General features: G+C 39.0%; 2 protein-coding genes across 2 annotated transcripts; both read right to left on the bottom strand.

The window, feature by feature from the left end:
- Positions 1-67: 67 nt before the first annotated feature.
- Positions 68-14,167, bottom strand: LOC125237147. Its single transcript, XM_048144122.1, has 9 exons — positions 13,743-14,167; positions 11,773-11,872; positions 7,414-7,652; positions 6,882-7,059; positions 5,889-6,009; positions 4,793-4,919; positions 3,723-3,866; positions 2,154-2,259; positions 68-1,391 (listed from the first exon to the last, which is right to left on the bottom strand). Exons 1-8 carry the CDS (start codon positions 14,092-14,094, stop codon positions 2,159-2,161), a joined length of 1,362 nt encoding a protein of 453 aa, XP_048000079.1. The 5' UTR covers positions 14,095-14,167; the 3' UTR covers positions 68-1,391; positions 2,154-2,158.
- A 2,792-nt stretch (positions 14,168-16,959) lies between these two features.
- Positions 16,960-23,897, bottom strand: LOC125237056 (tubulin-specific chaperone E). Its single transcript, XM_048143997.1, has 7 exons — positions 23,480-23,897; positions 21,441-21,547; positions 20,613-20,792; positions 19,436-19,850; positions 18,726-18,857; positions 17,770-17,926; positions 16,960-17,410 (listed from the first exon to the last, which is right to left on the bottom strand). The coding sequence occupies exons 1-7, from the start codon at positions 23,825-23,827 to the stop codon at positions 17,097-17,099; spliced, it is 1,653 nt and encodes a 550-aa protein (XP_047999954.1). The 5' UTR covers positions 23,828-23,897; the 3' UTR covers positions 16,960-17,096.
- Positions 23,898-24,528: the final 631 nt, after the last annotated feature.

Genomic DNA, 24,528 nt, shown 5'->3' with positions numbered 1-24,528 from the left:
ACGAATTCCCTTTTCGCACGTGTATCGAACGACGTTTTTCAGTACAGATGGACCTCCGAAGTTTCGACCTGCCATATAATGAACCACTTCTCGCACTAGTGCGTAAAAAAAACACCATCTGTACTGAAAAAACTATTTCGTAAGTGAAAAAATACCCAAGTACTTAATGCAGATTACACTATATTTGTAGTGAAAATCAAATTAACTACTGATATAATTATTACAATCAACGAGAAATCTACAATATAAAACTACTTTACAAGCTATAGTAAGTTTTAAATCACAATATGGCACTAGTATTTAACTAGAAAAGACTAGTATAAAAATATGATAGCTACTCATATTTTGTGATACCTATCTACTACATATTAAAACATTTACAGATGTGCGAAAAGATTTTGCATCGTATTTTTACGGACACGTACGAACGTGTCATACTATTTCAGTGAGTCTCAGTATGTACAAGACGTACTGAAACTGTTTGAATTAGCATGACAAATACGAAATTTTTCCGGAAAAATACGAAGGAAAAGTTTTTCCCGCTACCTCTGTATACATTTTAATCAAGTGAATCATATAATAGTTGACAAAAAATAATGGCGCGCCAGTTTAGAAAATATTATATGTGTTATTAGTAAACATTAAAAAAAGTATATATTGATGTTTTACTTACATGACATAGGTTAAAATTTCTCTACCTATTCCCAAAAATTGTAGCAATAATTTTGTATACAAAGGTAAAAAGCAGTAGGTCCATTTTATTTAATTTTTTCTAAATTCCATGTCGTATAAACGGATCCCCGATATTTTTTTATATTGAAGTACTAAGAAATGAAACATATAGCTAAGTTTATGACTTAAAGAACTTCGCCCTTTCAATTCCTCACAACTCTCAAGATACCTACTCATTTACAATCTAATAATATATAATCTAATCCCAAAAGCTATAACCCTGTTTTTACAAACCTTTGGCTTCCATTTATAAATTTCACTGTTCATCAAATAGCGAAACTTCAAAATGTTCCGGAAAAAGTACCCAATCTTTTCAAGCTATGCTCCTTACAAGTCGGGGCACATAAGTCGCTTAGTAGATGTAGAAGAATTATCTTTTAGATACTTAAATGAACAATTTTGACGTAAATCAATAAATCAACCATTATAACTCAAATGCGATTTACTTTCTGCCAAAATCATGGCACAAAAATGAAATTCTAAAAGTTAAATCCTAACTGAAATAAATCAAAATATGTGTTTTTCCTTTATAATAATCGTTTAAATTTATTTAAACTAAACAAGGAACGTCTGCTTAAAGACAAAAGATATACATACAACCTTTAAACATTAAAATAATCGTCAATCACTGGTCCCGTTGCTGCTGAACTTTGTACTACCTGTAAAACAAAATTTTAATTTTGAAAACACCCTGATATAATGAGTCAATTATCATTAAACATGGCTAAGAATACTCCCGACTAATTCAGCTTTCAAACAAAAAAATCTAATTTGGTTCGTCCGTTCGAAAGCTACGATGCCAAGGACAGACACACACACAGACAGGCAGACAGACACGTCAAACTTATAACACCCCATCGTTTTTGCGTCGGGGGTTAACAATTACAATACAATTTCTTTTAGATTTTTTGTATTAAAAACCTTACTCCTCTCTACTGCTGTGCCAGCGGAAAGTTTCCAAAATTCTAAAATTTTCACATAGGAAAACTTCCGAAACTTTCCATACAAAGTATGGACAATTATATGTATGGAAACTTTTGATTTCATAAATTTATATTCCCTTTATTTTTCGTGAAAGTTTCGTGAATTTTTCAAGAAATTTAAGATTTTTTTGGAAAGTTTCCGCAACTTGCACATCACTCCTCTCATTTTGGCTCAAAAACATAAGGGTGCGGCCTGAGTGCACGCTCATATTGGGCGTGCAGCGGGACGGGGCGTGCGGCGTGCATATCAAACAATTGAAGCTCATGCAAGTGTCCTGAGTCGACGCTGCATAGCGTGCACAAGGGCGAGCCCATTTTAGGGAAGTGCCATCCCTTCAACTATCTCCACTTAAACATCACGTAAATTCGTCGCTCCGTTTTACCGTGAAAGAGGGACGAACACATTTTCCCATTTATAATGTTAGTAAATATGGATACCTGCGTCAGTTGGTGGCGTGTTGAAAGTCTCCCTTGTCAAGGTGTCTCTGTTTCGGTTCGTACACCAACATGGACACGCGTTCTGGACTCGTTTTATTACGTACATCTGGAAAAAATATACCATTTCACCCGTAAACTAAGTACAATTTCCTTTGATAAAAGTAGATACACGGTGCTCGTGAGCATTGCGATTGATTTCAACAGCATATTTCTGATCACATTTTAAAACTAAAATGTCATACATACTTTTCTGGATTTTGCATGGTTTCAGAGTTATTATAAATTGAAAAACATATATATTCTTATTGTTACTCAGTACAAAAGGCGTTGATACCAGTATAAAGAATAGTTACTATCCTAATTGTTAGATGTCAAAAAGTGATTCAAAACTGAGGTTTTTAGAAAAAAAAAGTTAAAACTAACTTTAAGTGTCAGTTTTGTGAATGAAATTTACTTTTTATGTGAAAATACATTTAAAAAAAAATTCTCATCTATTTTTAAAAATTAGTTCTTTCCCTTGGCCTCAGAAATGCGTGGTTAAAATCTCTCGCAACGCTCACGAGCACCGTGTATAGAGCAGAATTACTGATTTTTTTGTATTTAATTGTTTCCATTTTAAAGTGATTTTGATGCCATTTGCCACTGTTAATGCCTCACAGACCCAAGTGACTCAACGCAACAGAGGCTCATGGATATTTTGTTCAAATTGAACGCACGCGATTAATGCAGAATTGAAAGCTGCATTAATCGCGTGAGAGTAAGAGGCGGGCGGCCGCCCGCCCGCCGGCAGTGTGGCCACATCCCGCAGTGGCATCACATCAGAGGATGCCGTTTTGTTGTGTAACTAGTGTGCGAGTGGCTGTTTGTGATTAACGCGGCGTTCAACGCACGCGATCATGGAGTTTATGAACAACTATCTTTTGCCCGCGGCTTCGCTCGCGTTAGAAAGAGATAAAAAGTAGTCTATGTCACCCTCCATCCTTTCAACTATCTCCACTTACAAAATCACGTCAATTCGTCACTCCGAAGACGGACAAACAAACAGATAACCGAAATAAAATATTACCATATTTTATTATAACTAAAAAACAGCAAAAAAATGTTTTTAAAATATACTTTTACGTAATCAGGCGAAAACAACACAGTCAATGTTAATCTATAGATTATCTGTGCATCGGGTCATTCTATTCTAAAACAACATTTTCTGACTTTTTAAGTGTGAAGGCATAAAGTTCAATATGTCAGTGATTGTTCTGACAAGCAGTAAGGTTTGAATTCGACGACGTCACTACATCGCTGACAGCGTTTTCGGTGGCCAAAATAAATAAAAGATTACACACATTTTTATTCGAAAATACGTCATTCATTATCAGAGATCGGACGGATTTGCGACATTCTTAGTGACTTACGTCATTTTAATGACTTTTAGTATGAGATGACGCACAAAAATCCGATCTCTGTTCATTATACACTTTTAATACCCAAAATCTATAAATATTGTTGTTTTATGACAAATATTTATTGAAGACAACCCAATACGATATGAGTCTAGTAGCCTATTGTACTTACAGCGTAAACTAAGGCGACGCCTGTGCGCGGACACCTCTAGTTGTCGCCGCACGAGCTGCGAGGCGGACGCGGGCCGCCCGCCCGCCGGCAGTGTGGCCACATCCCGCAGTGGCGTCACATCAGAGGATGCCGTTTTGTTGCAATCTAAAACAATAATAGTTAGGGTGTTGGAAAAATAAAATTGTGATATCTTTTCTGACTTCGCTCGGCTTTCGGTTCTAGCTTATTTTAAACTCATAATATAATAGTCATTGCAATGGCTTTAGAAGGGTATTTTATCGGAACTTTTGTTGGAATTTCTTGAAGCATCATCAAGGGCCCTTCTATAGGCATATACGAATTTCTCAACTCAACGTTTCGTTCTGAAATATTGTGTGGTCTAATATGTTGTTGTGTATATATGTGTATGGTAGTGAATCTACTGTAGTGTATATTGTGTGTAGACGAATTTTACCCCACTCAGGGAATGTTCCCAGGAACGGCACATCACTAATTGTGAGTGCACTAAGCGTGCGTGCGTGCCGTGCGTGAGTGCGTGCGTGCGTGCCTGGTGCCGTAGACGAATGGCATTTCTGCGACGCGAAACGAAAACGAAACGCCGCGAAAGGTAGTCTGGATCTGTCGTGCATTGGCACAAGAGCGATAGAGCGTGAGCGTTTCGTGAGCGTTTGTGCCATTCGGCTACGTACCCTGGGTGTGTGTGTGTGTGTGTGTGTGTGTGTGTGTGTGTGTGTGTGCGTGTGCGTGTGCGTGTGTGTGTGTGTGTGTGTGTGTGTGTGTGTGTGTGTGTGCGTGCGTGCGTGCGTGCGTGCGTGCGTGCGTGCGTGCGTGCCGTGCGTGCTGTCGTGCGTGCGTGCGTGCGTGCGTGCGTGCGTGCGTGCGTGCGTGCGTGCGTGCGTGCGTGCGTGCGTGCGTGCGTGCGTGCGTGCGTGGTGCGTGGGTGCGTGGGTGCGTGCGTGCGTGCGTTGCGTGCGTGCGTGCGTGCGTGCGTGCGTGCGTGCGTGCGTGACTGCGTGCGTGCGTGCGTGCGTGCGTGCGTGCGTGCGTGTGTGTGCGTGTGTAAGACATACCTCTGTCAGCAAGTAATATCTCTCTTCTCATAATCTCTCCTTCTCTGATGACTCGGCGAGGTCTTTCTGGTTCTCGAAAGGTTTTGTCTTCCGATTGTAGAGATGAGTTGTTACTCAACGGCTCTGACTGAAAACAAACATAAGTTAAGACGCTGACAGCACCCAATGGCCTTGACGCTAGCGTACACTGTCTAATCGTATGGGAGTAAGTGAGAGCGCGATGTCACTAAAAGAGGGCGGATGGGTACGAAAAGTGCGGAAAAATATTAAAATAAAATAGAAAGGTGCATTATTTGTGCAAAATGTTTCGTTAGTGTTTTAGATATGTATATATTTGTTATTATAATATTAACTAAAGACAACTAAGTGAATAATTGAACACACAACCGTTTAATAACGAACTCGAGACCTACCTTTGCAATTTTTTTCTATCGAGCCGATTTCATTCAATCGTGTATCGAGTACGGCTATGTTCTTTAAAATATAATGAATAATAACATATAATTTACTTGCCTTACTAAGACTAATAGTTTGTCTTAAAAAACTGCGCAAGTAACATCAATTTTACGCAATTGGGTGTTGTCAACCCCTTAAAAAAACAATAACAAAGGGCTACTTGCACCACCCGCTTAATTCTTAAGTTAGTGGGCTGTCCACTGTCAAATTCCTTCTAACTTCGGGTTAACCGTTAACCATCAGCCTGGTAAGAGTAGAAATTAATAAGTGGAAACATCGTCGTGTCGTCTCGTTTTGTCACACATATTGGTTAGAAAGGGATGAGACGACGATTTTGACACTTTTTAATCTCCACTTTATTTTTGACAAGCTGTACCTTCATGTGCTTTGTTACCCGTGTGGTGACGGGTTAAGAATTTCACCACCCCCTTTTTTTCCCGTGGGTGTCGTAGAAGGCGACTGTGGGATATGGGTTAAATTGTGGCGTAGGCGAGAGGCTGGCAACCTGTCACTGCAATGTCACAGTTTCGTTTTCTGTCAACCCCTTATTTAGCCAAAAGTGGCACTGAAACTTGAGTAGTTTCATGTGCTCTGTCTACACCTTCATGGGATACAGGCGTGATTGTATGTATGTATGTACCTTCATTTTCTTCGTTGGACTAGAATGTGGTCTATTCATAAAGTCGATGTGGTTGACGCCGCTCCTGTTGCGAGCGATAGGAGACAGTTTTCTGAACTCCGCTCGTGGCTCCAATTCCACTCTGTAAATAAAAATACCACTTGATAACTCGTTTATCTTTATAACTAGCTTTTGCCCGCGGCTTCGCTCGCGTTAGAAAGAAACAAAAACGGTCACGGTCGCCATGAAATAGGCAGAGTGTCTGGGAGGTGGTTGAAGTAAACGCTGTAGATAGTAGTTGCTCAGAAGGTGTACTATCTTCCACTTATCTCCTAATACTCTCCAGATACATTATGGTTGTGGTTTATATATGGTTAACCTACGTGCTGAGAGGCAATCCCTTATCGTATGGACAGGCGTTTTATCTGTATTCAATCACTACTACGTTGTCTACGTGATCAACGTGTAGGAATGTCTACTAGCCTATCACAGTAGCCTATGTCACTCTCCATCCTTTCAACTATCTCCACCTAAAAAAATCACGTCGATTTATCGCTCCGTTTTGCCGTGAAAGACAGACAAACTAACAGACACACACACACACACACACACACACACACACTTTCCCATTTATAATATTAGTATGGATGACATTCAACTCATTCAAGTAATACTACAATTCTCACTATAATGAGATTGTTTTGGGAATTTATCCTTATGCGCTCAGAATCTGGACCGAAACGTACAAGATTTTTCTCAAAAAAATACAAATTGATAAATTCGTCTTCATGGTGTATTTGAAAACAATCGCATACTTATATATAAATACTTTGCCAAACTAGCTCTACCAAACAGTGGCGACGATTTCGGTTTGTCGACACTCTCTATGGTAACAGTTGTGTCGTCTTAATCCTATTTTATGAGCTTACATACGCTTAGTTTCCATTAGTAACTATTATTACCATTGGTAACTCATGTTACCATCCTGTAAAACGTGTCTATATTATTACATACCTTGCGACAGGCATCGCTTCTGAACTAGCTCGTCCAAACAGTGGCGACAATTTTGGTTTGTCGACACTTTCTATGGTAACTGTTGTGTCCACACTGTCCGTTTTAGAGATCGGTTTGACCACTATGAGACCTGGTTCGGAGTCTTTCGTCTCTATATTGAAGTTTGGATTTTCGAAACCTGTGAAAGAGAATAAACCTTTAGTATAGTATAATAATGAGTACTATCGTACAGTATGGCCACTCCCGCTCCCCTCTGACGCCGCCCACCCTCTCGGTTACCTTACAGTTACCGCCTGTCAAAAACGCGAACAGTCGACCTGTCATATTTCACTCATACAAGCATAGTACGCGTTCACCTACACGAACTTAGACTGTGTGCTAGGAACGCGCCTCTTTCATATATTTGATCGCCAGTGTCCAAGATGTGACTTTGGTATTACAGATATCCATAGGCTATCAGTAATCGCTTATCATTAAGAAATCCGTCTACTCGTTTGCCACCTATATGACCATTTTTTACTCCAAAACGTACCAGTTGGTGTGTTTTCGCTGTCAGCAGTAAAAGTTTGACTAGCTTTACTCTGCAGCCGTCGTCTCTCCAACTCTGCATGTATGTCTGTCTGTACGCGAAGGTTGATGTCTCCGTAACGCCGGACGATATAGTTCAGTAGCCAATGATAGCCCTTCTTTAGCCCTGGGTCGATTTTGGGCTTTTTCTTTTTCGTTTCCGTTTCGGCAGTGTAAGATTCTACTAAAGTTGGGCATCGGTATCTGAAAAAAAGTGTTTTGTTATTATTTATACTTATTTATTTATTATTCAAATAAGTTACTATCATAACAATAAAACCAAGGCACTGTGAAACTAAAAAATGAAAATAATAGGTATAGCACATAAGTAGTAAAAAATGGGTGAGGATCGGGCAGTCAAGAGGGCCATCTGGGTTGTCCAACTGGACGCCGTCTTGCTGGCCATCCTAAATATCGTTGGGCAGATAGAGATCTCCGTGGAGGCAGATCTCCGTGAACTCGGCGTCAACGAGGGCTGGCGAGAGGTCGCTCTGGACCGCGTAAAGTGGCGTGCTCTTGTGTTGGAGGCCAAGACTCACTTTGGGTCGTCGCGCCAACAAAGTAAGTAAAAAAAACAGATTAAAAACAGACGACAAAAAAAAACAATATTCTGTTTATACTGAAACACACCCGACTCGTTAGTAGAAATGCCTATGAAATCTATGGAAATAGTCCACTCTTCGAGTCAACTTTTTTAAATCTGGCAGCTTTTTCTACTGACAATGTGGCTGTGCCAGAGTATATAGGTGACTACGCTATTGTTCCCTGATCTTCTAGGGTGCATTGGGGTAATTTTGAAGCACAGAAATGCTCGGGTAATTTCGAAAGCGGAATTTTGATATCAAGGAAATAATGGTGATTTTTACTTTAGAAACGACTCGACTTCGACTTTCGAAATTACCCCAATGCAGGGTGCATTGGTTTCGATATTTCGAATCGGTTTTCACGTCGTATCTCATAAACGCTATTTAAAATTTAAGGGTTTACTTGTGTATCCTATACATAAGTTTTCTTTGGTTACATTTTTTAAAGCTTTCTTTTTGACGTAACAATTCACAGACGAATCATACGATACTTATTACTTATAATATCTGGGCGACCGAGCTTCGCTCGGTTCTGTTTCGTATCCTTGACCTGTGTCGCCATCTAGTTCGAAAATAAATAGTACCTACATCGATCAATCGAAAGAACTCTCAGTCTTAACAACACAGCTACTCCACACGAGATGGCGCGCGTTACGTCACAAAAGCTCAGTGTATTTTTCTATTCGTGTTAGCCTTGACCTGTGTCGCCATCTAGTCTTTGAAGTAAATAATACTTACATCGACCGAAAGACTTCTGTCTCAACAGTACAACTACTCCACACGAGATGGCGCGCGAAGAAAAACGCGTGAAAACTCGAAAATTCGCGTTTTCCGGGACCTAAGGATATGTTAGATCGATTTTTCACCCACTAAAACCCCCACATAACAAATTTCAGCGAAATCGTTAGAGCGGTTTCCGAGATCGTCGGTATAAATAAATAAATAGATAAATAAATAAATAAATAAATAAATAAATATACAAGAATTGCTCGTTTAATAGTATAAGATTTGCAATAGTAAGTACTATCTGCTGCAAAAGTGCTTGGCGAATTTATCAATAAATTAATTCATAATTTTTCCATGCACCTTTGCAGCTGATAGTACATTATAAGATTTATAAGGAACTAGCTTTTGCCCGCGGCTTCGCTCGCGTTAAAAAGAGACAAATAGTACCTAGCCTATGTCACTCTCTATCCCTTCAACTATCTCCACTTAAAAAATCACGTCAATTCGTCGCTCCGTTTTGCCGTGAAAGATGGACAAATAAACGGACACACACACTTTCCCATTTATAATATTAGTATGGATACAGGTACAGGACCTACTATATGATAAGTAGGCATTTTCAAATATTTAGCGTCGTGTTTCATAAAAAACTCAATGTCACCTCCATCATCTTTATATTCCGTTGTGACATTGACATTGCCCCTATTCCGATAGACCGAAGACTTACAAGCCCAAGCATGCGGGTATTAGATAGGCTTACAACGTCTGACCTACACATTATATTACCAAAGAGAATTAATAGAGGATTTTTGTCAAAGTATGTAGTCAAGTTGCATTGACTGCCATCTCTTGACATAGGGTGGCTTTAGAACCTCTACACTCTGTTCAAATACAATCAATTTCTCTATAATTTTATTTCAAGTACTGTACGTTCATTTATACCGAAGTATTTTTTTTTAACTATACCTTGTGTAGTTTAGAAGATACAGACGTTTTTGTAAAAAGTTGTGAATGCGCAGCGCGCTGCGCGCGTCGCTTAAAAACCCGGACGGTTGACCGGAATATGGTCGCGCGGGCTGGACTGTCAAGTGGCTAAGAAATTAGCCTCTTAACTCTTACGGTTATCGAATTATTAATAAAAATAATTTAAATTACTGAACACGTGTGTGGCATCCCTTACCACTTCCTAATGTTGTTTGTTTTGCTGTTTTGGCTTTTTTTTTACTATTATGGTATTTGTTTTGACATGTACCGAAAACACTTGACAATGACTTTTAATGTTATGATTAAGGTCCTCTCACACTAATTAATCCATTTTCCCCTCACTAGCTCGGAAACACGTGTTTTGTCCTTTAATACCAGCGGGTAAAAACGCATTTTATCCACTAGTGGGTAAAGTAATTTGACCTTGAATAAAGTCAAATTAACTGCTTTAAAATTGATAAAAGTAGGTGAATCTAGTAATAAAGATGATTTACCACCTGTGGAACTACTGGAAGCAGTGATAAACGCATTTTTTGCGTTGTAGTTTCCTCGCTATAGTGAGGGGAAAAGTTTTGTGTTACACTCGGGTGCAAATGTATTTTTCCCCTCACTAGCTCGGAAACACGTGTTTTGTCCTTTAATACCAGCGGGTAAAAACGCATTTTATCCACTAGTGGGTAAAGTAATTTGACCTTGAATAAAGTCAAATTAACTGTTTTGAAATTGATAAAAGTAGGTGAATCTAGTAAAAAAGATGATTTACCACCTGTGGAACTACTGGAAGCAGTGATAAACGCATTTTTGCGTTGTAGTTTCCTCGCTATAGTGAGGGGAAAAGTTTTGTGTTACACTCGGGTGCAAATGTATTTTACTTCTCGTGTGTTAAAAAACTCGCAAGTTCAGGATTCTATTCTCGAACCACTCGCTTCGCTCGTGGTTCAACTATAGAATCCTTTCACTTGCTCGTTTTTCAATTCCACACTCGGCGTTAAAATACAACTTTGCCCCCTTGTATAACAAATAACTATTACTTCTCGTGTGTTAAAAAAACTCGCAAGTTCGGGATTCTATTCTCGAACCACTCGCTTCGCTCGTGGTTCAACTATAGAATCCTTTCACTTGCTCGTTTTTCAATTCCACACTCGGCGTTAAAATACAACTTTGCCCCCTTGTATAACAAATAACTATTATGTATAGAAACGAAAAAAAAAAATTTTTTTTTCGAATTTAACAAAAAGTGACATACAGTAACAAAAAGTGGTTCTTGATGATGAAACTAACTGTGTGTCGAATTTAACGGAAAACAAAAAAAACACGGTGTATTTAGAAACTTTATTCTTTATGTTTGTGTTAAAATTGTTAAATATGAATATTAGCGCTACCTATCTAAGTTATGAAACCCGTGACGGGTCCAAATAGTGCGTGTATTTTGCCAACTAGCAACCTGCCTCGGCCGAGGCATGTCTAAATTGGACGTTAGCCGCCGGAAGACATTGCCCCGCAGCGTGTCTCGTTTTGAGTGGACCCGCCGCGCGCTTCATAACGTAATAGCGCTTGCCGCGCGAGGAAATTGCCTCGTAACGTGCCTCGCTCCGATTGCGAACTCTCCTATTGGCATTTTCTGCCATAAATTGCAATTTTGGCTAAACTTCTTCACAGTATAATAAAGAGTAGTATCTATCGTATGGCCTATACCCGAACAGGGTCATGTCTTAACCTTGTATATATATTAACTATTTATAGATTAAGTTTTAAGTCGTGGAAATAAAGGCTATGATATGTTACCTAACGTACAGTAAGGCCACTCAAGCTCCCCGCTGAAAGTACCGCCCCGTTCTCGGTTACCTCACAATTACGGTTTGTCAAGGACGCGACCAGTCGATCTGAATCTCACTAACACAAGCATGGTACCCGTTCACCTACACGAGCTTAGACTGTGTGCGTAGGAACGGGCCTCTTTCATATATTTGATCACCATTGTCCGAGGTGTGCCGTTGTCCATACTCCATAGATAGGTAAAACGAACTTACTTGTTAACAAGCGGTTCTATGTTCAATTTCTCGACGACATCTATATCGTCCAGCGCGCCAGATTTGTCCTGCTTGTTGGCCAGCACTAGTATTGGTTTTCCTGTGGAAGTGTAACTATGAAACGCACAGTTTTAAGATTTAACCACACCACTGTTTAAAATAGCTACGTAGAATCCACAGACAGACGGACAGAAATAACAGATAGACGGAAGACAGACACGCTTATAACAGTCGGGGGTTAAAAAACGGAACAGTACAGAATTGCAGTGATATACCGTAAGCGACGACTTATAGGGCATATAATAAAATTACCACGTGTTACTGGGATTTCGCGCGTACAGCGTGTTTTTATTTTATTTAATAGCTCAGAGCGAGGCACGCCGCCAGGCAATGTGCTCACTCGGCAAACGTCTAATGTAGACGTGCCTCGACTGAGGCAAGTTGCTCGGCCGAGCAAAACGCGCGCATGACTCGGACGAGGCATGACTACATAGCACGCTAGCCGCGTGAGCTAATTACCTAGCGTGAGTTAAATGAAAAAAAATACACGCTGTACGCGCGAAATCCCAGTAACGCGTGGGAATTTTATTATATGCCCTACATGTTGTAGCTTACGGTACATAACTGCAATTCTGTACACTTGCCGTTTTTGGAGCAGTTGTGTGGCTTAACCTTAAGCAATTAATGTGAGAAAAATAATGAATCTGAGAGAGAGAAAGCAAAGAAATAAGAACTTAATGATTATACATAATATACTTATGATATAAGCCCTATAGAGGTACTTAATTATTTTGAAGAGAATCTCAGTAACTGGCCACCTAGAATTAAAAATAAACTTTGATGGTATTTTTATTTTTAGCATAATGTGGCTGTGGTTTAGTCTATGGTAGCCAGCTAGCCAGTTATCAGATGCTGGTAATTTAACCTAACACCAATCAAAGAAAAGCAATGAATTTGTCAAGTTGTAGATAGGTATGGCACTTTTAGGCTTTTCTACTACTCAAACAATATTATTCCATTAAAAATGTATTTACAGAAGTAGGTACTTAATATAAAAAGAACCTGGTGGCAAAGTAAGGTTCAAGTAAATTTGGTTATCAAACTTATGTTAAGAGTTGTCCAATCCAAAGTTAGTAGAGTCAACTGCCATAGAATCAATCTTCTCAACAATATATTTAGCATATTATTATGTTACCTAAATTGAATGCTCTAATTTTATTATACTAATATCAGATGTGTTTGGAAAATTTAGCAACCCGCACATGGCAATTAATTTATTTATTTATTTATTTAATCTTTATTGCACAAAGAAAATACAATTGTACACAAGGCGGACTTAATGCTATAAGGCATTTCTCATTAATAATGCTAAATTTGAAGCAAATTTAGTTATTATACATATATTCATAGTATGCATGTATATACCTGCTTAAACACTTGTTAAAACTTTAATAGTAGGTACATTACAGTACTCATGCAGAAAGGAGGAAATTCGAAATGAGTGGTGATGAACTAAAACACAACCAAAGGGAGTGTCTTAAATAAAAATGAATTCGCTTTGCGCAAATGTATCATACAATGTTTTTCAGTACATTATGGCCCTTTGAAGTTTCAAGCTGACAAAAACTAAACTAGTTCTACGCACTAAGTGCGGAAAAAAACACCACGCGATCTAAGACTACGCGTACTTACGGATAAATAAGTTATGTATACTTGTATTTCATGGTGATATCAAAAGTAGTATATCAATTATATTATCAAAGTTGGTATAGAGAATTTAGAGATAGTAATATTATTTTTTTATTAAAATAGTCCATCATGATGTCATTGTCGTGTCCTACCTCATCGATGCATTTAAATTATTAACGGCTCACAATCCATCAAATTATCCACGCCATAACTTTACACCGCAACAGCGTACCTTATCGCCAATATGCGAATTTAATTAATAATTAGTTCCACCAACTCACCCGATATTTTATCATGCGATAACACTTCTTCCAACACAGCGCGACACTCATCCAACCGAGAAAAATCACTCGAGTCGATAACAAATATAACCCCATGCACCTCGCTGTAATACTGCGACCATATTTGCCTGAAATGCGGCCCTCCTCCCAAATCATAAATAGTCACAGGCGTATCCTTATGAATCAAATTAACAGCTTTAAAACCTACGGTCGGCAGAACCTTTTCATCGTTCTCGCCTGCCAAATTGTTCACAGTTTTAGTCTTTCCCGCGTTGTCTAAACCTATTAATATTAACACTATACGTCTACGCACGCTCCGGCGGCGGCAAACACACGCCCAACAATTACCCATCACTGAAAACTAATATTAAACTAAATTAATACTCTCACATCTTATGGCAGCGTTACTTTGAATTTCTCGCCAGTGGCCATTTGTAATTTGTAAACAAAAGTTTTGTTGACAGAACCGTTACCAATGGCGATCGAGGTGAATGTGGCCAGTATCAAAATGGGTTTGTTTTCGTTGCGGGTCTGGTTCGCTCACTGGTAAAGTCCGGGATAAACTGAATGAGTTTATTAACGTGTAAATAAAATTGTAGTAATGGTCGTAATCGAAGGGCAAGTCCGAGGTTACAGCTGTTTCCATTATTTGTATAATAATTAATAATATAAAGAAACAACGTCACTACAATCAGTTTATCATCAATGAAGAATAATGTAGGTACGTTTCAAGACTTTCAAGGCAATAAAAATATATTAAACATATTTTGAGCAATTTGAGTTTGAAATCAAAATATCAATCTCCTGGACGATCTACTCGTAATTGTCAATTTGGCCAGAACGTCAAAGAGTCGTGCGAAATATTGTCCTTTCTTGCCTTTCACTCAAAACGTGGTCAATGTAGACGTGTGCGCCGCGCCGGCGCGCCGCCGCCGCCGGTAATTTTGGCCACGCCGCCGCCGCCGATTATTAATCGGCGTGAAATCGGCGTGACCTTCGTGGTTAATAAATTGCACAAACTTAGTATTTGATTACATTTTTGGACTTTTTATGCAATTTCCAATACACATAATTTACTTTTATTAAAATATTCTGTATTAAGCACTAAGAAAGATGCGAAAAACCGGATATGGGGGAAGATCTATGATCGTGACGACTTTGATCTGGCATACGACTTGATACCAATTGTTTACAGCACTACGAGAATACCACATCTAGAGAGCCAAGAACTTTCCCTGTTGGATCTTCTGCTATCTTTTCATCTAGATCACCTTTGAATCCATTCAAGATTTCATGGCTCCTCGAAATATTGTCCGTTCCAAAATACCCACGTGCCCACCGCGTCGGCAAATTGCTTATAGCCGCTGTGTGTAAGACTGTAAATCAGCAGATTGAATAGGAGGCGATAGTTTTTTGCGCCTTACGCCCCCAGGTAACCCAGGTTTGCTTCAATTTGCATGATCCTAGAGGTAATTTCGTTGCTGATCTGGTTCTGCAGGAAATGAAGCTTTTCATTCCATTCTCTGTGGTTCCAATCACTGGCAAGTGTCAAACTTCATTTGATAGAATCGTGTTTTTTTAAGTAGCCTAATGTGTCCCACTGCTGGGTAAATGCCTCCTCTTCCTTCGTCCACTCTTCACGGTTTGATGCCTGCTACCGCCGTCCGAGTGATATCTCTATTTTTGGTCTGCCTTTCCCCGGCGAAGCTGTGGTAACCATTCAGTTGCTACTTTAGCCCACCGATCAGGTGCAAACATGTCCTGCACGTATCGTATAGCACATGGAAAATTATTCAGTGGTTCCAAGACGCAAAAAACAGAACCGCGTTTTCTAATAAACTGTCTGTGTCCAACTCAAAATGCCGAGACCTATATGCCGGACGTTCGTTTCCAGCATAGTTAAGCGTGTAAAGCTCTTTTTTTCCTCGACACAGATAACGACGGTATCATTGGAATTTTGCTGAAGTTGTATGCTTTTTGAGAGGTCACCGATGTAAATTCAGCTTTCCTACTCTTATCCAGTTATGACCCGCAATTTTCCGGATGTCGTCCACCCAGCGAGCCAACGGATGTCAAGCGCTTCTTACATTTGTAAGCCGACACCATTCTGTTAAAATATTAGTCCACCTGCCATCGCTTTGTCTAGCAACATGGGCCCCACTCCCAACTCCATTTTAGTTTGGTTTTATGACGAAACCCACGTCTTGCACCTTGGCCTGCTCGGAAGGTTGGCATTCATCAATTCAAGTCCGTTTTATACTACTCCTTCTGTACTGTACCAAAAAGATTACGAATTGAAAATAAGTAACCAACAAAACGATTTCTAGTTTATTAGTTTACATGGCACATCTTTGAGCACCGGCGGGCAAGTCAAAGGGTGGCCAAATAAGCAAAAGGCATTTCCAAATGAGTTTGATACAGCTATGCCGACAATCGCGTTTGGCACAAAGTTCTTCTTTAATTTCATCACTAAGCTCATCATAAAGAAAGAGACGTTTGTAGATTCATGATCACTTAGAGAAGGCATTCTTTGATGGAACCCAACATTGATCAAAAAAGGTTTTGTGCCAGCAAAGGGTAACTATTTGGGTATACTCGAAAATGTTTTTTCCTATCCCGTGTTTACTTAAATGTGTTATTTAACTAATATTTTATATATAAGTGTACGTAGTACACCTGTATTGATCAAATTTTCAAGAATAAAAACAAATAAATGAATTTTATATAAGAAACATGAAATCAAGGTCACGCCGAATTCACGCCGAAAATACGCCGCCGCCGCCGATTTTTTGACAAACGCCGCCGCCGATCATTTTTTAATCGGCGCACACGCCTAGGTCAATGTAACTTTTGTTTAAAAAATCTAGTTGGCTGAATTTCATGACTAACATATTATTACATTATTAGAATAATAATTATGCATTATAGTAGGACGAGTAACCACCCGCCGCATTCGAACTAATAGTAGTTTGTGTCATCACATGGGAGCAAAATGACATATTTACGGTGAGGGCGTTCGTTCATTGAATCCTTAACGAAGCAAATCAATAAAACCAGTCCTTGTTGAACTCCGAGCGTAAAGGGATAGTGAGGTATTCAAGTGCTAACGCAATCGCCATCGCCGCCTTCCTGCTCCCAATTGAATACACCAAACAGTAAAAAAGATCAAATCGAAACCTTACTATACCCTAAATCCTTCAAAATTTAAACACAACAATAAAAATACAATAAGGATATTTATTTGTGAAAACATTAGCAATAAATACAGGTACAATTTGGACATAATGTTATTTACAAAGCCGCTAAATAAATAAATGCGCCAATCAAGGGTTGCCAGGATTAAAAATACAGAATTTATCTGAATTTAACCATAATATTGTCTCCATTTTTCACAGAATAATAAGCCAAATCTTTCATGCAGTTGTCAAGGCATATTTCGGCCCCTTTCATCTGGTCATCGAGTAGATAGAGTTTTGGTCTGCCAGTGTTGCCCTTCGCGAAAAGTCTTTGCGCGAGTGTGACCAGTTTCTGAACGGCCATAGTGTTAGGGAATTTCTTTTTGAGGCGTTTTCCGTTTTCGTCTTCGAGTGTGATTTCTAGGAGTTGTGAGGTGAGCGTGGAGGTTTTTGGTTGCTGTACGAGAAGGCTGTCGTCTGGAATGCCGTATTCTGGAAACAAAAGGAAGTTTCTGTAAATAAGCTAAAAGCTAAGGCTACTTTTAAAGCTGTAACAGACGGTCGTACCAGACTGTACTTTTCTAATGTGTAACCAGCTATACTTGCTTGCGTATTTTTACATGCAATTAAATATATATATATATATATATATATATATATATATATATATATATATATATATATATTCTTGATTTTGACTATCGTGGATTTCCGCCCGATTTCATCGATTCATTAATTTCGATTTTTACTGATAACCAGATGTGCGCCTCGGTATATATTACAAATGGTGGTTTATTGTACTAAATCCTTGTATTTGATGAAAATTACCATTTATTTATATTTATACTTACTCATAACAAGCTCCTGGAACCGGCAGTGGTCGATATCGAAGGCTGTCCGAAGTGTCAGATCCGTTTGCGCGCGTTTCCATTCTGCTCCATACCGTTTCATGTAGTCGTATTCTGCGCCGCGGCGGAGCTCGCGGGTTATTTGAGACCCGTTCAATTCCTGAAAATACGAAAATAGAATGTAATTGAAAAAAAAAACGAAAATATGCGTAGGATTAGGTTAGCAAAAACAAATGAAATTTGTACGCTAGTCTGCAGGCACAATGTTACATCTGCAGAAGTTACATATTGTACATAATTTTAAGATCATTTTGTAAACTCACTATTGACAAATAAATCCATACATTATTTCAATAGTTATTTGTTTTACAAGGGTCCGGGCCAAAGTTGTTGTTTAACCACACGTGCCAAAATTGATACTCGAGTAAGCGAAAGATTCCAATATTTCATAATGTGGAATCTTGAGCGCTGCGAGGGTTTCAAGGCACGTAGGTTAAACAAAATTTGGCACCGAGAGAAACACAAAATTTTTCACCACACCAACACTATGAAAATATTAACTGTAAAACGTCAAAATTCATCAAATCCATCAATTTATCTAACATTTATGATTCAAAATCATCATTTATATACGTGAATTCCTGCAGCCAGCTTTGGACATCAAGTTAAAATTTGTATGAAATTACTTTGTACTCTTGTGGATAAATGCAATTAAGCTATCCGTTTTCGAATTTTCACCACACCAACTGGTAAGTCACAGAAAATCAAGACTCTCTTGATACTTCAAAAACGAATGACAAAGTTGCATTATATCTACAATCACTCAGTGCCAAAATTTGTTTAAGCACATTCTGGAATTCCAATATTGGAACCGTTTGCTTGCTCAGGTATCAATATTGGCACGTGAGGTTGAATAACAAATTTGCCCTTGCAAACCAAGAAAATAATAATGCCAATACCTGTAGTATGCCAATTTTCGCCATAATCAGTTGAGATCCGGTGTCATAGTCTTCGATAGCCTGTATTGGGTTCTTCAAGAAGTATAGTTTACGGAGGTGATTCAGTTTGTCTAGCTCGCTTACTGACCGCCACTGGAAGTAATAAAAGAAACATTTGTTACGGAAAGGAATATAGATAGTCTAAGTAATTTTAGTTTTAGTAATCAAAATCTTTTGAATTCTTCACAGTTGGACAGATGGCAGCACCATCTCTCTCTCTCTCTCTCTCTCTCTCTCTCTCTATACCTTAATCTTCTAAAGGATTCGTATAATAGTAGGTGCAAGCATGGTTGGCAGAGTTGGTTAAAGTTTCAGATATACAATGTCTCGAGAATACACGAGAAAATTATAGTTTATCCTGAGATTCCTGAGACTGTCTCATTTCAAACAGAAAAAAAAAGAAAGCCATCTATGTAGTTTTTTCGTTTATTAAAAACTTTATCAGAGAAAATTCCTGCAAAACTGATTTAAGTGATGGCGAAATTGGCGAATGTCTGGTAGTTCAAAAAAATAAAAAAAATAATAATAGGTGCGTCCACGCAGAGTGAGGCAATGCGACCGAGCGACCCACCTGCTTCGGTCGAGGCACGTCACATTGAACATTTGCCGTGCGACCACATTGCCTCGCCCTGTTTAGACCCAGCTGTTCAAGAAGAAAACTTGACACTTACATCATTAATCTTATTCCTGTTTAAAAACAGCACCTCCAAATTCTCAAACACATCCACCTTCGCGTTTCCCGGATTATCATTGAACCTGATCTCCTCAATCTGACAGTCATTCAGACTCAGCACCTTTAAATTCTTCAACCAACCAAGATTCATCACTTCATACCACGAATCTATCGGGTTCCCATCCAGTTTTAGAATTGTTAGTGTCCGGAGTGTCACCGTTGGTGGTGATATGGTTTTGACCCGGTTGTAAGCGGCTATGATCTCATGGATCTTCGGAGTGAGGTGCGATAGAGCGAGGATGTCAGACCAGTCGTAGTCACAGACGGACAGGTTGAGTTTCTCCAGGTTGGACAGGTGGATGGAGAGCTGATCGAGGGTTTCTTCGGGTAAGTCGATGGCCATGCGGTTTTTACTGTAAGAGAAATGGTTTAACTAATTCATTGTAATGTTGGATTAAACCATGTCACGTCATATAACAATGAGAGGAATGAGTTCCTTTGAATGAAAGTACCATATTAATTGCTGCATTTTAAAGATACCAGAGTCTCTTATAAGGATTGGCATTTCGACGGTGAAGTAACAAGAACTCCTAAGTACAGGTCGATTACAAAGATATGTATAACTTTTTCACCTTATTACAATGCAATAAGGTGAAAAAGTGATACATATCTTTGTAATCGATTTTAACTTCACCGTCGATTTCTAGAGTGTTTTTTATTTTAAACCCAGAGGTTTGATATTCAGATGATTCTTGAGACCTGGAGGATTCTCGCTGTACGAAGCGGCAACGTCGCAATACAATACACAAGTATATCTCCAATCCTATCCTATCCTGACATCCAACTCTCTTAGATCTGCGTGCTCAGCTGTATAACCTCACGCCAGTTGCTGAACAGATTGCGAGACACGTCGAGCGAACGCGTGTTTGGGCACAGAACGGCAACGTTGCCCAATGATACTCTACTGATTCATATTAAGACCTGGAGAATTTTCGCTCGCTGAACTATATGGAATGGCAACGTCGCGAGCATACAATACTCAAGTATCTTACCCTGGGCGCACACGGAGGCGACAGTTGCACGGCGACATTTTTTGTCTCTGTCGTTACTACATGCGTCCAAGACAGAAACAAAAAATGTCGCCATGCAACTGTCGCCTCCGTGTGCGCTCTTACCTGACATCCAACTCCCTGAGATCTGGCAACTGCGCGCTCAGTTGTATAACTTCACGCCAGTTGCTGAACAGATTGCGAGACACGTCGAGCGAACGCGTATTCGGGCACAGAGCGGCAACATCGCCCGCACGGGATACGCTGCGGTCACGCACGCACACTTCCACTAGGCGATCGAATTTTCTGCAATAACAAGGGACGGTCCTTAGAGAGGGCTTTTTGATCCATCTTTCATGCAGTATTGAGTTTCTTTCTTTTCAAAGCTTTCAGAAAGCCGGTTCTTTGAAAGCAGAATGTATTTGTGACAGTAGCGGGGTTGATCCATGGGGTTGGGGTCTTGTGTGGGCTGAGCCTAGAACTTGACCATGTGACTCTACCCGGGATATGTGACCTGGCATTAGACTGTCGCCGCCACTGAGTACAAAGCTGGATCCAGTCTCAGATTTTAGGAATAGTTATTGGCTATAGCAAGCTTTTAATTAAATCAATTAGTCAGCTAATTAAATCAAATTTAATGTAAAAAAATTGTTATAATGCAGTTAGAATAAATAGGATTTTTAATTTTATTTTATAGCAAGCTTTTAGCGAGTAATATGATAATGAGAATGATAATCTACATCAAATGGAGACACAAATAAACCAGGCAGGCAAGCATGGTAGTGCGATAAACGCTATCACATCAGGCTGTCCTTTTCACACCATTTGTATGTGCAATAGGGATGCACCAAGGCGATAAAGTTTATCAAACTAGTGTGCTACAACTGCAGAACTCTTTATCAACCTACTTTTAAATCACTGACTAAAATAAATAATTCAAGTGGTAAATCTTACTGCTTCTGATGGATCTTCTCAAAGCCCACCATTTCGATGAACGGAGCACCCATCTCCCTCTTCCACTCATTGATCACTGTGCGACGGTGAGCCGCCACAGTCTCATCCTGAAAAAAATTGTTTATTGTTTGTAATTTCAATGACATGAACCTTTTGAACATTTACAGAAAAATGTTGTTGCCAAATTGTTGACTAGTCAGGAGGGTTTATCATAGGCCACATCTGCAGCTAGTCTGTACTGTAGCCATGAGTAATCCCGATAATAATTTAAAAAATAAAAGATTGAATAAGATGATTAAATGGATAACATAATATAGCCTTTTTCCATGACTTATAATAATAATAATAATAAAGACGTTTATTCAAAAGTTTGAACACAGGTACATTATAAAAGTACACAGGCATGCTTACAAACTAATTGAAAAGGTAGGTGGCTCAGCTAATGTCTGTGCCAGAGGGCCTCGAGGCGCAGCGGCCACGAGGACTGCCAGCAACGGACGCTGTTATTCTGCCACCACCAGATTTATAGCTACACTAACACAACAACACTTAAACAATCTACAAATACAATCTATAAATAGTTAATAAAATCGCCGTCAATAGAAACTGTCAACAATGTAAACAAACCATTCTATAAAATATCAATATTCTAGCACAATTTTATTGCTTTAAAGGTTGAGGAACATAATGTGATATGAATTGATTAAATAACACATGGATTCAGCCAGTATCTGATGAGTTAGAATTAAATTAAAGACATTTTGACTACAAGGTTTGTTTACATTGTTCACAAGTTCTATTGACGGCGACTTTACATATACAAAGTTAAGACATCCCCTGTTCGGGTGTAGGCCTCCTCCAGCTGCTTCTAATCACTTCTTTTTTGTGCCTTTTCCATCCAGTCTGTCCCCGCTATGTTTTTGATTTCATTGACCCAACAACCTTTTGGTTTTCCTGATTAAATTGATACTGAATGAATACTGAATACAAAACTTTTGGTTTGGATAACATCCTCCATAACACTTTGTGGTCATTGGCACTGCAGACACAACAGGACTTGATTTACAATACTACTGTTGGTCCTGTTTTTGTTTAACACAACTAACTTTCAATTTTCTTTTTTTCACACTTGTATCCATACTAATATTATAAACGGGAAAGTGTGTGTGACTGTTTGTTTGTCCGTCTTTCACGGCAAAATGGAGCAACAAATTGACTAGATTTTATAAGTAGAGGCAGTTGAAGGGATGGAGAGTGACATAGGCTATTTTTGTCTCTTTCTAACGCGAGCGAAGCCGCGGGCAAAAGCTAGTTGTTAAAAATATCTGTTTTCATAGGTAGCACATTGGAACAAACATCAACTTAGACAAATCTTAAGTCAAATAGGCAAAATATTGGAGATTTATACTTGATCACAGACAGAGTTTTAATCAGGTGTAAACAAACTTGTTTTTAAGGTCATCTGCAGCAACTGTGAACTACACTGTCACTTTACTATCTTAAGTTACATACATATAAGTAAGAACCTACAAGATACAAGACATTTATTGATAAAAGTCAATGTTTTACACGTCAAAAAAGTTTTCAATTCATTATTATAAATTCAAGGTTACCTACATATTTAGACAAATAAATAGTGGTACAGCATAGTCTAAGTTAACATTAATGTCAATTATTAAGATATATTAAAAATAATACAATTATTGAATTTGTTACATGAGATAAAGTGAGTAGGTACCTAACGATTAGTGCACAGTTCAACAAATTCATCAATGCTGTAGCAAGCTAAGTCGGTTAACATTGATTTAAGACTTCGGTCAAACTTTTTGGCATCCTGATCAACTATATATGTCCTCTCTACCAGTTTTGACCTATTTCGACAATATTATTGTAGTGCTTTGTTTACCTTGAGTTTATGACTAAGCTAAGTCACTTGTGTGGGTGTATGACCTAATTTGTCCACAAGATTGTCTCAATAAAAACAATTTTTACATATAAGGCTAAATAAGAAAAAAACTTATATTCCATTTGCTGCGTACCTCTCGATCTCCATAATACTTCTTGATGGCATCAGCACAGGTAATTGTTGGTGCAATTTTGTTAGGGCGTATAAAAGACCCAGCACCAGGCTTCGAGGTCTTAAAATACTGAATATCATCCACAGAACCGTCATGTTTTCCTCTCGCAGGATCATCCCATTCCACTCCGTACCAAATTCCTTTGTATCCTTGCACTTCTCCAATATATTTTACTGTAGCGAAGTCGTCATTACACTTTACACGACTACCGATTCTGACTTGAGACTCGCCTTCCTCGGTACCATTCCGGCTATCCATGGTACCGTTGCAAAATTTTGGTATCAAATTAACAGGCATTGCGCCCACCATTCTCTTGAAATTTTCGAAAAAGGAACTGTTTATGAAAAGAGAAACAGGCTGAATTTTCTCCGAAAACAAACTGTCATGGCCCCTGTACACACATGGCCAACGGTTCCACCAGCCCTTTGTGAAACCCCTTGGCCAAGATAAGAGCCGCTGTTTACACATTGGCGAACCAATCACTTGGCATTGGCTCTTCATGAAAGATGGACGTGGAATGAAAAAATCTAGGAAATTCTTGGTCATAGACGTTGTCAGAAAAAAAATATTAAAAAATAATAACCCCGTAGTAAAATTAAATTATTTGCAATATTAACAATTTTTTGAATATTCTGATAAGAACATTTATCTTTTTTAGGAAATACATTAAACATTTGCAAGGTTATTTTATTTCCTAAAATCTACACTATTATTGGCATAGATAAACTTATTATTTTCGTAAATATATCACTACTGTCCTCTCTGACGGCTGACGACCAACTGAATGAAGCGCCAACGTGTAAACGCAGTTGGCCATTGGCGCCAAGATCCTTTGATGTGTGGACAAAAAACCGACACGAATCGGTTGGCCGGCAAGCGCAAGCGCCAACTGCCAACTTACGGCCAAGTAGCCCTCTACACACATGGCCAAGGGGGTTGGTGGAACTGTTGGCCATGTGTGTACAGCGGCCATAAGGAGTGTTTGCTGCTGTCACAGGTAACAATGAGTG

The sequence above is a fragment of the Leguminivora glycinivorella genome, chromosome 20, assembly GCF_023078275.1.
Source record: "Leguminivora glycinivorella isolate SPB_JAAS2020 chromosome 20, LegGlyc_1.1, whole genome shotgun sequence".
In the NCBI taxonomy this organism is placed as follows: Eukaryota; Metazoa; Arthropoda; class Insecta; order Lepidoptera; family Tortricidae; genus Leguminivora; species Leguminivora glycinivorella.
Note: the sequence above shows the minus strand (reverse complement) of the source record. Positions and strands in the feature narration are given on the sequence as shown.

What these genes read in the sequence shown, in the direction of transcription:
- LOC125237147 (XM_048144122.1), bottom strand. Translation starts at nt 14,094, where the DNA reads ATGGGTAATTGTTGGGCGTGTGTTTGCCGCCGCCGGAGCGTGCGTAGA. An exon ending in CAGCGAAAACACACCAACTG is followed by an intron (nt 7,060 to 7,413) that starts GTACGTTTTGGA and finishes TCTCTTTCACAG; the next exon opens with GTTTCGAAAATCCAAACTTC. An exon ending in GCGTCGCCTTAGTTTACGCT is followed by an intron (nt 2,260 to 3,722) that starts GTAAGTACAATA and finishes TATTTTTTCCAG; the next exon opens with ATGTACGTAATAAAACGAGT.
- LOC125237056 (XM_048143997.1), bottom strand. Translation starts at nt 23,827, where the DNA reads ATGGTGGGCGCAATGCCTGTTAATTTGATACCAAAATTTTGCAACGGT. An exon ending in AGTATTATGGAGATCGAGAG is followed by an intron (nt 21,548 to 23,479) that starts GTACGCAGCAAA and finishes AATTTTTTTCAG; the next exon opens with GATGAGACTGTGGCGGCTCA. An exon ending in ACAGGAATAAGATTAATGAT is followed by an intron (nt 18,858 to 19,435) that starts GTAAGTGTCAAG and finishes TATTACTTCCAG; the next exon opens with TGGCGGTCAGTAAGCGAGCT.